At 39.9% G+C, this 13131-nt stretch overlaps 1 protein-coding gene across 2 annotated transcripts in view; it reads right to left on the bottom strand.

Annotated features, from left to right (window-relative positions):
* Positions 1 to 10375: 10375 nt before the first annotated feature.
* Positions 10376 to 13131, bottom strand: part of RFC3 (replication factor C subunit 3) — a 212904-nt gene continuing 210148 nt past the window's right edge. For both annotated transcript variants that reach the window (XM_055096598.2, XM_055096599.2), the window contains exon 9: positions 10376 to 10618. In XM_055096598.2, the coding sequence (XP_054952573.2) occupies positions 10391 to 10618 (228 nt within the window). In that variant the 3' untranslated portion in view covers positions 10376 to 10390. The remainder of the gene's footprint in view (positions 10619 to 13131) is intronic.

Genomic DNA, 13131 nt, shown 5'->3' with positions numbered 1-13131 from the left:
ATATAAAATATAAATGATTAGCTTTTATAAAAATACAGTTAGCTTGTAAAGAGTTGGGAGTTTACATGTTTCCTTCTGTTAGCACCGTGCCTATTGGATTATCAATGGAAATTATGATTTACTGAGATAATTAATAGCTAAGAAATACAAATATTATCCTTTAAAATTTTTTAAATATGTCACTTTGCTCTTCAATCATGAATATAATTCCTGTTCATTGTATAAATGTTAAAAAACATAAAACAGCTTAAAAGCAAAAAACATATGTGATCTCAGTCACAGCCTTTGGGATAAGCAAATGTCTATGTTTTATTAGTATCAATCCAGAAAATTACAGGTGCAAATATTAGTGCAATGATACCATTACCTTCTTGCTATGTGCATATGTGTGAGTAGGGGGAGTGTATATTCAAAGATGTGTACATCAGCACAGCTCCGCAGCCCTGAGACTGCTGTCTAGTCAGGAAACGAATTTCACTCCATCCCAGTGTGGTCTCTACTTCAAGGGCACTGATGATCATTTTATTATTTTGAATCTGACCCAATGAGCCTTAACTGAACTTCACATTTACCCAACAATTCAGGGTTGATAGGTTTTCGTGTCATCAGTTCCTCTTCCACAGAAGAAAAATAAAAACATTAAGCTATAATTTTAAGCATCTGGGGGATGAGAGTAAGGGTCGGGAATGACCTCATTGTATCTGGATGACTTCTCACACGTTTCCTGTTTGTTGACCACATCGGCTACTCAATTCAACACTACTGTGCCTTAGCCAACTTAATGTTGCATTGATCTTGATTTATGTGTCCTAATGGTCATTTATGCAGATCATTCAGATAAGAAAGAAAATAATAATTAGTGAGCCCAGACACAAATATTTGATTTTCTAAAATTTTTATAATTTACCTTACTGTAAGCCAGTAGCAACACCCTGCCTTAATGCCTGCTTGGTTTTTAAATATACACTCTGATATGATAAATACTGGGTCTACAATGTTAATACAAAATAGATGTGAGTGAAAAGGGATGCTGCTGTGAGAACACTGATGATGAAAATAAAAATTACTATCATAATAAGATGTCACCCATGGCTAACAGGTTAATAAAACACATCTCTTCATTTCAAATTGCATAAAGGCAGAATTTACTTGGATTCTTCCTCAGAATACTAGCAAACAGAGAGCGGGAAACAACATACTGATTTTTAAAATCCTGAATGTGATTAATTGTCCAGCATGTCTATAGAAAATAAAAACCTTAGATTGCACCACTGCACTGCAGCCTGGGCGACAGAGCGAGACTCCGTCTCAAAAAAAAAAAAAAAAGAAAAGAAAAGAAAAGAAAAGAAAAACCTCAGCCATTGCCCACTGATAGTAGAGGAAAAGTAAGATTTAAAAAAATGTTTAGGAAAAGATCCAGTAACCGTGTGCAATGAAATACGAAAAAAGAGAAGTTTGGGAATGCCAGATTCACCCTAAAATGCAGAAGAAGGCACTACCTGTTTCATTGATTGTCCTTTTTATGTGTAGTTCAGCTTCCATAAAATCCCTCTAAAATATACTAGATCTAACTGATCCCTCGTCTCTTATGAAAAGACCAATCCTTTAAACAAAGACTGCTCAGATTTCTTATTTGTAAAGCGCACTAATAATACCTGCCCCATAGGATTGTGCTTAGAGCACATTAATAAATACAATTTATTCATAGTCTTTGTTGAGCCCCTCTATATGTTTGTACTGTTCTCAGTCCTGAAGGTGTGGTGGTGAGCAAGGCAGATAAGATGCCATCTATATTCTAGAAAGGGTGGATCAGTGAGGAATGTGTTTGTTTGTGAGTAAAAAGATCCTCACCAAATAGTGGCTGCACAGCAGTGCTGGTCTAGAGTGCCTGTAGAGAGGCCTGTAGAGGGCTGTTGAGGTGGTGGCTAAGACTGGGGTGATGGCAGTGGAGATGTATAGGAGGTATATCATGGATTAGAGTCAATGGGACTTGCTGATGGACTGGATGCTGGGGATAAAAGGTAGAGAGGATTCACAACTGACTTTTAGATATTTGTCTTGATAATTAATCAAGAAGGAGCGAAGGAGGAGGAGGAGGAAGAGAAGAAGAAGGAAAAAGAGAAGGGAAAGGACAAGAAGAAGAAGAAGAGGAGGAGGAGAACGTTGTGTTGTTTCATAGTTTAATGATATTTTATCATTTTAAAAGCATTTCCAACCTATAAAGGCACTCAAAATAATTCTGTAGGCAAATAAAACTGGTATCAAGTCAGGAAACCAGATAAATAGCATGCCTCCAATGTTGATGTAATGTAGGTATGTTTATATCACGTCCTGCAAATAGAATATTTGTAAAAAGCATCTAATTTAACTTTTACAACATCCTATGAAATGAAAATTAATAATCACATTATGAAGATAAATAAACTGAGGCTCAGATAGATTAATTCACTTAATTCACTTGTTCAGACTTACATAGTGAGTTGGCCATATCAGGATTCTATTCTCAGTCTCCTTAATGTTCTGCCTTCTTTCCAATGACAAGCATGCAAATTCCTAAGAGCTTTTTTAAGTTCAATGATGGCATTACTTCCTTCTCTGAGTTAATAAAACCCATCCTCGGAAGGTTACCTGGGGGGAAGGTTGTTACCTTTGGCTGCTTAAAAAGGAGAGAGCAAGGCACTGAAAGAATGGGGCATCCATTGAATGGGTCCACCTGGACAGAAGTGTGGTGGGAGAAGGGAAAGCCGGGGACATGAGCTTTAGGACACACTGGACCTAAGGCAGATTGAGACAGAACAAAGATGCTGAGAACCTGAGTGGGGGTGGGGCAGGAGCCAAGGAGTAGTTGTGTCCCCATAGGAAACCAGAGCAGCAACAACTGCTTCTTTTTATATCTCAGGTGAGCTCTGTTTCCATATATAACTAAACAGAAGACTTGGGGTCAAATATCTGAAATAGAGATATTTTAAACATTCTTAATATGCCTCTGTTCAGAACAACAACAAAAAAAACTCTGCCTAAACTTTACATTCAGATATACCCAGGGCCACATGAAAGAAAGCATTTGTGTTGACTTTGCACTGCTCCCCTTGGGTAATACTGCTTTGCAGTCTGTTCCTCCTAGGTCATTCACAACCAAATAACGCCCCCCTCCTTTGTGGCTCCAGTTAAATTTCATATTTGCTTAAGAAAAACACAGAATCTTGGTAAATTTTAGCCTATTACAGACATTAAGAAGGAACAGTCTATCTGCTTCTTATTTCTCTTAAAACACACACAAACTGCAGTGTGGGCGGCCAATGTTACCCTGGTGATTTCCTTCCCTCTGTTCTCAGCTAAAATTGTGCAAGGCTAATATGAGCACCTGAGTTCTACAAGAGAGGACACAATTTAGAAAGGGAAGCTATTAGAGAGCAGGGGAAGGAATGGGGACTTCCATCAGCTGAATGCTAACCAGATTAAAATATGTGCAAGGAAATTATACTTATGCATTTTAATCTGAGGCAACTGAGCTGGTGCACATTTTCTTAGCTGAAACGAATGGCGGAAATGAGCTCATTTGAGTAGTGTGGGGACAGTGGCCTCACTCTTGCCTTCGCGCGCAGTCCCCTTACGTTGCACAGTATCCTGCAGAATGATCATTTTTCTCCATCGTGGAAATAAGGGTTGCTTAAAAGGGCCAGAAGGTACAGCTGATTCCAAGTCAAGCTGACTCAGACTGAAGGAGGAAAATGAAAAGTAAATGCAATTTCATTTCAGGTTTCTGAAAGCTATTTACAAATGAGAGCAAAAAACACCATAGAAATCATGAGCAATGCAGTATGCAGTGTCCCCAAATAGATGATTAAGATGGAATGGAATCACTTAGTAACACCAACTGAATATTCAGGGACTGTCAGGGAGCCAGCCTGGAGGAGCTGAGATACTGCCAAGCTGAGCGGGCCTGTGTGCCCTGGAAGAGGAGGGGTCTCTGCCTCTCCTCTTGGGTAGTTAGTGGTGATGTTGGGCTCCCAGCTTTGAAGCTTCCTAATTCAGGCTTTGATTTGGAGGCTCTGCACTAGCCCCTAAAGGCATGAGCCTCTGCATTCCAGAAATCTGATGTCACCCAGGCACAGTTGTGTAGGGGTTTTTCTTTTGTGAACCTTCCTTGAGCAATCTGGCTGCTATACCTGGGAGGTAGGAGAGCTTTTCTATGCCTGTCTTCTCTGTGATGATGTGAAAGCTCCTAATTCCAAAAGATTTCATCTACCCAGTAACAGCTACCAACCTGCTTCCTTCTACTGTTCAACTTATTACTGTGTTTCCTTAACGCTGAGATGCACATTATTTTCCAGTTTAAAACTCTGAAATTGAGGGTAGATCTTACAACTGATATTGCCAACTGATGTCTTGCAATCTATATTGTAGTATTTCTTTCCCACTCTTTTTCTCTAAACAGGGGCGATTGAATAAATACAGTATACTAGTCAGGAAAAATGAAACTCTGCCTCCAGCCTCTAAAGGCCACAAAGAATGAAATTGACAGAAGTAAGTAGGAAGAGAGTGCCCAGGGCTGAACCCTGATGGTTCTGGGTCAAGTAGCCAAGACAAGTGGAGGTCAAAGAGATGTGGCCCTCAGACCTCTAACGGACGAACCATATGGGCTCTGCCAATCTGTGACCACATGGCAATTGTCTTAGAATAAGGGAATCAACCCAAATTTGTCCCTGTTCTTTGTATTGGTTTGTTTTAGCTTCTGCCATCATAGCTATACTAAAAGAATAAGGGTCTTTTTCTACACAAGAGTGGTGAGAAGAGCACTTCCCCTGTTTACTTTTTAATGTCCCTTTTAAATACATGCCCCCAGATGTCTAATATGCACATTCTTCCTGCTGCATAATGTGCCTGAAGCACTGGGTTTGCCATGTGCCTCCCCAAAGGAGCCCAACATCCACATGCCCACCTCCCCATTGGCCAAGCAATGTCTGTGTCCTTCTGCCCCTTCTTTCAGGGCTCTGTTAAGTGATTAAAGCCACTTGGAGAAATAAATTTAGGCAAAAAGGTTAATGGATCATAGTATCTGCTTTACTCGGGTATTTGTATTTCAAAGGGTTCTTTAAGAAGTACAGCATCTTAATTAAAAATAATTGACTTTGAATTGAAGGATTTTTCAGGATGCAAGAAAGGATATTTAGGGCAAGAAGGATTTCAAGTACCCATCGAATCCTATCATGTGGGCACACATACACTCTGCCTGAGCCCAAACGGTCTGGGCATCAAGAAATTTAAAAAGCTACTTCTTTGCTCCTGGCATTTTCATCACAGCTTTGGGGATCCTAATAAGAGAAGAGTTAAAAAAAAAAAAAAAGAAAAAGAAACCAGTTTTTCATTTGCAAATTGCTTACCAATTAGTTTTTTATGAACACTTTAGTCTTCTTTCATGATGACACAGGCTGAGGGTATTTACTCAATCTAACTTCTCCTCAGCTTAATGGGAGTATTTGACTAGTCTCTGTAACAGATTCACCAAAACAAACATTTATTCTGCTACTAAATGAGAGACACTCTGCCAGTCACTGGGAGAGATTAAGGAATGTATAAGACATGGTCATGCTTTTCAAGCCCTTACTATCTAGCTGGAGAGAAAAATTCATATGAGCCAGACGGAGAGCTAAATGACAGACTCAACACAATGACACACGGATGACACAATGGAAATGAATCAGCAAATGCAAGGTTGAGTATTTCAGGAGAAACAGTTAGCATAAAAAGCCCTTGGATGAGCTGAATCTGAAGGATGGTATTTGGGCCACCTGTTATCTTTATTCCCCTGGCGCCCTCATCTCCTTTGGAGAATTTTCCTCTTTCCATTCCATCTGGTTGTGGAGGCTGTGAGTCCCACATGGTATGATACCTGATTCAGCTTAGAGCAGTCAGAATTCTTCACCCCTCTGATATAAAGAACGGCTCCAGGTAAACACATGACTCAACCTGGGCCAGTTGGAGCCCTTCCTTGCATTGACTGATTCACAGGCAGGGAGGAGCTGTCCTCTTCTCTTAGGTTCTCTAAACTGGGGGCTGTGAAGATGTTATTGTTAAATGACATTCCTCTCTCATGGAGAAAGCTTCCCTGCACAGTGAAGCTGAAATTCAGGAGAAAACAGAAATGAGAGAAGAAACAGGGATGTTCCTGACATCTTTTGAGCACTTACACGTAGGTCCACCTTCTAGTTTCACAGGCCAATAAATCCCCTCCGCATCTTATTCTTCAGACACTTCTATCCACCCCACTTCTGGAGCTCAGTTGTTTTCATGTTAGTCCACGTGATGTGGTCCCAAAGAATCACTAATGTTCGGTTCTGTTTTTTCCAGTCTTTCATCTCTGTGTTTAATTTTCTGTAGCTTCTATTGTTATGTATTCAAATTCACTGATCTTTTCTTCTGCAGTGTTTAATCTGCAAGAATCCCATCAAATTTTCTTTTCAGATACTACTTTTTTAATATTTTGAAGTTCTATTTGAATCTTTAAAAATATACATATTCCATTTATCCTCTCAACATGTTTGTCTTTTTCCCTATACCTTGAATATATGCAGCATATTTATAGTAGCTATTTTTAAATCCTTATGTGCTAATAATATCATATATGAAATTTCCAGGTTTGCTTCTTTTGAATGAACTTTTTTTCCAATTACAAATCATATTTTCCTACTTCTTTACATTCCTGGTAATCTTTATTAAGTGGTAAATCTTGTACATTTAATATTTTTGGACTTTGGCATACAGCTAATTTACCTGGGATCAAGTTTGATTCTTTCAGCATTTCTTTTAAGCCTTAGTAGGGCAGGTCTAGAGTAGCCTTTTGCTTGGGGCTAATTTAGCCCAATTATTCAGGCAACATCTTCCTGAGTAGTCTACCTGATGCTCTGTATATTGTGAATCCTGTGTGAATTCTAGGAATTATTCTGTCTCCCAGCCTCACAGAGTCCTATACCTGTACTTGTACTTGATATTCAGCCTCACAGAGCCCTGTACCTGTACTTGATATTTAGCCTGATAAAGGAAAAACTTCGGCCGAATTAAATTTAAAATGGTTTAATTGAGCAATGAACGATTCGTGAATCGGGCAGCCTCCTGAGCCACAGCAGGCTCAGAGACTCCAGTGCAGCCACATGGTGAAAGATTTATGGACAGAAAAAGGAAACATACAGAAAATGGAAGTGAGGGACAGAAAAAGCCGGATTGGCTACAGCTCCACATTTGCCTTAGTTGAACATGATTTGAACAGTTAGCTACATTTGATTGGCCAAAACTTGGTGATTGGCACAAGTGTAGGGTACAGTCTGTTTACACTTCCACTTGTGATAGTTCACAGTGTACAGAGAAAGCTTTAAGCCAAACTTAAAATATGTAAGGAGGCAGCTTTAGGCTAAACTTGATCTAAAAAGCCAAAGATTCCAGAGAACTCTGAAGATTTCCAGAGCATGTCCTCTCTCTTTCTCTGTGTATATGTGTGTGTGTAGCTTTCTCTGCTCTAGGATTCTGTAAATACTGAAAATTCTAACTGCCTGGATTCTGAAGTCCACCTCCTCGACTCGGTAAGACCACTGGGCTTTGCTTGGGTTCCTACCCTGTGCTATGCATGGAAACTGCCTTCGAACCTGGACAATTACAGGACTCAGTACATTTACTTCCCTTCTCTTGGAGTTATGGTCCTACCTCTTGTTCAATGTTTGAAAGTTGTTATGTTCTATATTTTGTTTGGTTTTCTAGTTGGATATGGTGGAAGGCAAATCTCAGAGCACTTAAACTTTCATGGATAAAATCAGAACTCCCAAACTCTAACTTTTTAAGTACTTTTTATCAAAACTTTTTTCTTGGCTGGGCGCGGTGGCTCACGCCTGTAATCCCAGCACTTTGGGAGGCCAAGGCGGGCGGATCATGAGGTCAGGAGATCGAGACCATCCTGGCTAACATGGTGAAACCCCATCTCTACTAAAAATACAAAAAACTAGCCGGGTGTGGTGGTGGGTGCCTGCAGTTCTAGCTACTCAGGAGGCTGAGGCAGGAGAATGGCGTGAACCCAGGAGGCAGAGCTTGCAGTGAGCGGAGATTGCACCACTGCACTCCAGCCTGGGTGACAGAGCGAGACTCTGTCTCAAAAAAAAAAACAAAAAACAAAAAAAAAAAACTTTTTTCTTCAGAAACAATCTATAATTTATACTTAGGAAAAAAAAAGATCGTGCCCAAATATTAATTAGTTTATGCTTATCCCACCCGATTCCTTATTAATATGCCACATCTCCCCACTTTCCTACTTGAACTGATCTCAGGAGCCTCAAGTTATGAAACTTGGTTCATCTGTCAAATGGGGATAATAGAAGTATTCACAGTTTGTGGTGAAGATCAAATGAGATAAGTTATATAAAGCCTGGAATATAATAATTGTTCTGCAAAGGGCAACTATTAGTACTACTGAATGAATCACAGAAAGTGGAAATACTGATTTAGTTGAGTGAGATGGCAAGATTAGTGGGTCCATTTCCCTAAAAATAAACACAGACAATAACACACAAACACATTTTCAGCATAGTTTCATTTGGTGACAACTTTCAGTCCAACAGGCCTTGTTAACTTCTTTACAAAAGTTCCTCAAGAGTTCAAAGGTTCATTGAAAATGCATACCATTCAGTATTTTATGTTCTATAAATCTAATTTTAAAATAATAATTAAAGCTAAATATGAGTTGCATAATTGTTATTGAAAATTGATGCCATAAAAATAACCAGTTCTGGTCATCTGAGTCCTAGGGATGTCAGAGTCTCAGAAGAGAGAGCACGGGAGGAAGGAAGGGTTAGGTTGGTCTTGAAATTGAATGATAAATTACAAAATTTGCACATCTCCTAAATCTGAAAACAGAAGTAATGAAACTTGATGTCTGTCTTTTGTAAATATTAAAATGCATTAATTATCTGTGGAACATTTTGTTCTGGATTTTGATTTCAAGATACCTTTGCTCTCATTTTGAAATAGCGTTCCCATCAGATATTTGTATTGCTAGATCACAAGTATTCCTCAGGAATATGATCGGTCTCTTTTAAATATTCAGGCCTTTTTATTCCTTTACAGAGCAAAGATTTACTAAGTATCTGTATATTCCAGATACTCTGCTCAGTTCTTTCACATGCTAGATTATTTATATTGTTTTCTTACAACATAGATAGTTATTGCCATTTTATAGTTGAGGAAATTGGGGCCAAGAGAGGGGTTATGCTTTACATAAAATCACACAGCTATTAAGTAAAATTTCTAGAGAAATAGGACTGAGCTATTTATCCTTAAGGAACCCTTTCCTTTAGTTTCAAAAATAACTATTAAAAAATGAGGATGATGCCTCAGTCTCAAAAAGACCATGAAAACACAGGCTATAGTGGCAGATGGATGCCTTTACCAACTGTAAGAGAAATGGGAATGATGCTGCCAGCCCCCGGTGAACTGAGATCAGTGAATTCACCCAGCATCTGATCCCAGGAAGACGACCTCAGGGGGTACTATGTTGCTTCTTCAAGAAGACTTCTGAAATTTGTCCCAATGTCTAAGGAATTAAAATGTGCTTTAAAGAAAGGGTAAAATTGAAGCATTTTACTTCCTATTTTGCTTCTGTCTATTTGCTCAGGAATTTTCCACAGAGGCTTGAACAAATAATTTACTACAGGGTTTATATATTCATGCAAATAACATTATTTCTCTAGAAGACTACACTCTTTGTTCTTTCAGATGCTGGAACATTTCTGTTTCCTCTTGCAGTTGGTTTAAAAGGATTTCGATGCAAATATATGGCAGCAAATATTCTGTGGTCTTCCCAAGCTTTTCCTTATACACTGAGTAAGAAGAAAACTGTGCTCCTGAACTTGGGTTCCCTGTTGCTTCCAGCAGGTGTAGGATTTGACACTGCCAGAGACAAAACAGCTGCGCAGCATGAGTTCCTGCCGGAGAGATATACAGTCTGCCTTCGGCCAAAGTGCTTTGAATTCACTGTGTGCTTTATGACCAGCTTTTCTGATTCTACTATTGTAAGTTGTGATTTCATCAGCTTTTGTTTTGTTTTGTTTTCCCTTTTGATTTACTTGAGGGGAAAACTCTTTTATCCCCCTTGATATGGCTTAGCATCATGGTTTTTGGTACGTTGAGGCAGTTTGAAGTAATAGCTGAAAAATTTCAGGTGTTGATGCCATCAGGGTGTTCTGAGAGGAACTGGTGAGGGAGCAGGCAGCCTGGAAATAGCCCTGCCCTGAAATCATCCCCCAGGACGGCCCCTTGGTTGCGTGAGCTGGGCTGGAGTGGAAGACCCCATTATGTGGGGAGTCCCTGTATCTGGAGGGACTCTCTGGAGGTAGACCTGTGACCAAAATCACTCAAAGTAGAAACACACAAACTTATGCCTTCTTTCTCTATTTGTCTTAGTCCATTTGTACTGTTTTAACAAACTAACAGAAACTAGGTAATTTATAAAGAACAGAAATTTATTTCTCACAGTTCCGGAGGCTGGGAAATCCAAGATCAAGGCGCCAGCGGATTTTGTGTCTGGCGAGGGTCCAGTCTCTGCTTCCAAGATGGCACCTGAACATTGTGTCCTCGCCTGGTGGAAGGTAAAAGAGCAAAGGCGGGAGAATGTTGTATCCTCACATGAAGGAACAGCAGGAGAGCAAAGAAGGTCCTACACTAGTTCCCTCCAGCCTTTTAATAATGCACTAATCCATTCATGAGGGCAGATGCCTCATGACTTAATCACCTCCCAAATGGCCTCATCTCTTAATACCACCACAGTGGGGATTAAGTTTCAGCATGAATTTTGAAGAGGACACATTCAAACCATAGCACTATTGTAGGAAGTCAGCAAATACATTTTTATAAAATAAGCACACATTTTTCTTTATCCTTTATAAATTCTGATTCTGCCTGTGCCATGATAAATGATGCCACTGATATCCTCATGGACTCCAATGGACTCACTTAGCCCATAGACAGACATCGTCTTTCTTCCTATGGTAGACTGTGGAGGCTGTGCTACAATAAGGAAATGGCCCATTGCTTTTTCTGTAAGTAGAGTGCAAGTGCCTTTCCTGAACCACTGTTGAATGAACATGAATGTTCCTCTTACCACTCTAGCCATTCCTTTTCAGTCTCCTTTGCTGGTTCAGCCCCATCTCTCTGACCTCTAAATACAGGAGTGCTCCCAGGCTCGGTCTTTGGCCTTGTTTTCTTCTCTATCCACACTCATTGCATTGTTGACCTGATCCATCCTCAGGGCTCTGAAGACCACTTAAATAGTGATGCTTCACAGATTAGTATCTTTAGGAGGAAGCTTTTTCATGAATATCAGACTGATATGTTCAATTACTTACTCACATCTCCACTTGGACATCTAATTAACACCCAAACCCTAACATGTACAAAGCTAAGTTCCTGATATTTTCCCCAACCTTTGCTCCTGTAATCCTCTGCATCTCAGTAAAAGTCACACATGTTCTTCTAGATGCTCAGGTCAAAAGTAGTTAAGACTGACACTATCTTTCTTGCACACCCCATATATTATAAGCCATCAGCAAATCCTGACAACTTAGTCTTCAAAATGTATCCACAACCTGAACACTTCTTACCAGCTCTACTGCTCCCACCTTAGTCAAGCAACCATCATCTCTCGCTTGAATAAGCATGCAGCCTCTTAGTTTATCTCCATGCTTTCATTTTTTGTCTATGTCATTTGTCCAAAACACAGCAACAAGGACAATCTTATTAAAAGGTCAACTAAATCATACCACTCCTTAGCTCAAGATCTTCTGATGGCTTCTGATCTCACGCAGAGTAACATCCAAAGCCCTTTCCATGAGCTAGAGGGTCCTACACGACCTGCTCTCTTTTCTCCCCATTGCACTTCTGACCTTTTCCCCTACTACTCCTGCTACCCTCTCCCTCTCCCTCTGTTCCAGTCCAATAGTCTGTCCTGCTCACTATTTCCATTTCAGAGTCATTGCACTTGTCTTTCTCTCTGCCTGCAATGCTCTTCCCCAGATATCATAATGGCTCCAAGTCCTTGCCCCAAGGCTTCATTCACATGTCACCTCGCATGGGAATAAAGACCAACCAAATTAGAACAGGCCACAGCTGTTTACTCAGAGCTTGCTATAGCGATGGGGTCAGCCACCATCAATTTTGAGTTCTTCCATTTTGGCAAGAACTCAAAGGCAGGCAGAGGAGTGGGAAAGCTTAGTAGTGGAAAAAAGGGAAGGCTTTCCGTACACCAGGATTGGAGGCTGTTGGTGTGGGGAAGCTGTAGGCAAGCTAACTAGGAGTGGGGCTCCCTATGGGATTGGTTAGAGCTGCATATTTGGCTTTCTCTGATTCGTCCTACATTGGAAGGGGGGACAAAAATCAGGAAAACTGTCAGTTATTAATCAAGTCCTAGCCACTTGGGGATGATTATTACAGAGGTTATTGTGCAGCTTCCTGAATTGTTATCAAAGATAGTAGTCTGACTTCTTATAAGTCTGACTCATAGGTTGCAGGTGGGCTTCCTGGGCTGTTTATTGTAGATGTCGATACTGGGGTTGTTTTTCTGAGCAGCTTGCTGCAGCTTGTGGCCCTGAGTTCTACTTTTTTATGTGGTCCGACCATTGTCCATCTGTATATTCAGTCTTTCACTTCTCAGGGAGGCATTCTCTGACAAGCTCACCTAAAATGCCAACTCTCCCCCACTCCCTTCCTTTGTGTTTATCTTTAATATGAGTCACTATCTATATACCTCATATTTTTTTATTTATCTTATTTATTGTATGCCTCTCCTTCTAGAATATAAACTACTTGAGAAAGGGAATTGGGGCTTTTAAAAAAATTATTGTATTCTAATACCTAGACCAGGTCTATCTGGCCTATTATAGAAAGTCAATGACTACTGCTGAAAAGAGCAATGCAATATTTATTAAGAATCTATTATTAAGGAGGAGCTACACTAGTTAATAACTTTACCATGGAGAAATCTGACAGTCACCATGTTAACCAAGTGATCAAGATTAATGTCACCAGGAATGAGTCATATTGATATTATGTACACCTTGATATTAAGTGATGAGATCACCACATCTTTTCTGTAGT

The sequence above is a fragment of the Pan paniscus genome, chromosome 14 (genome assembly GCF_029289425.2).
Source record: "Pan paniscus chromosome 14, NHGRI_mPanPan1-v2.0_pri, whole genome shotgun sequence".
Taxonomy (NCBI): Eukaryota; Metazoa; Chordata; class Mammalia; order Primates; family Hominidae; genus Pan; species Pan paniscus.
Note: the sequence above shows the minus strand (reverse complement) of the source record. Positions and strands in the feature narration are given on the sequence as shown.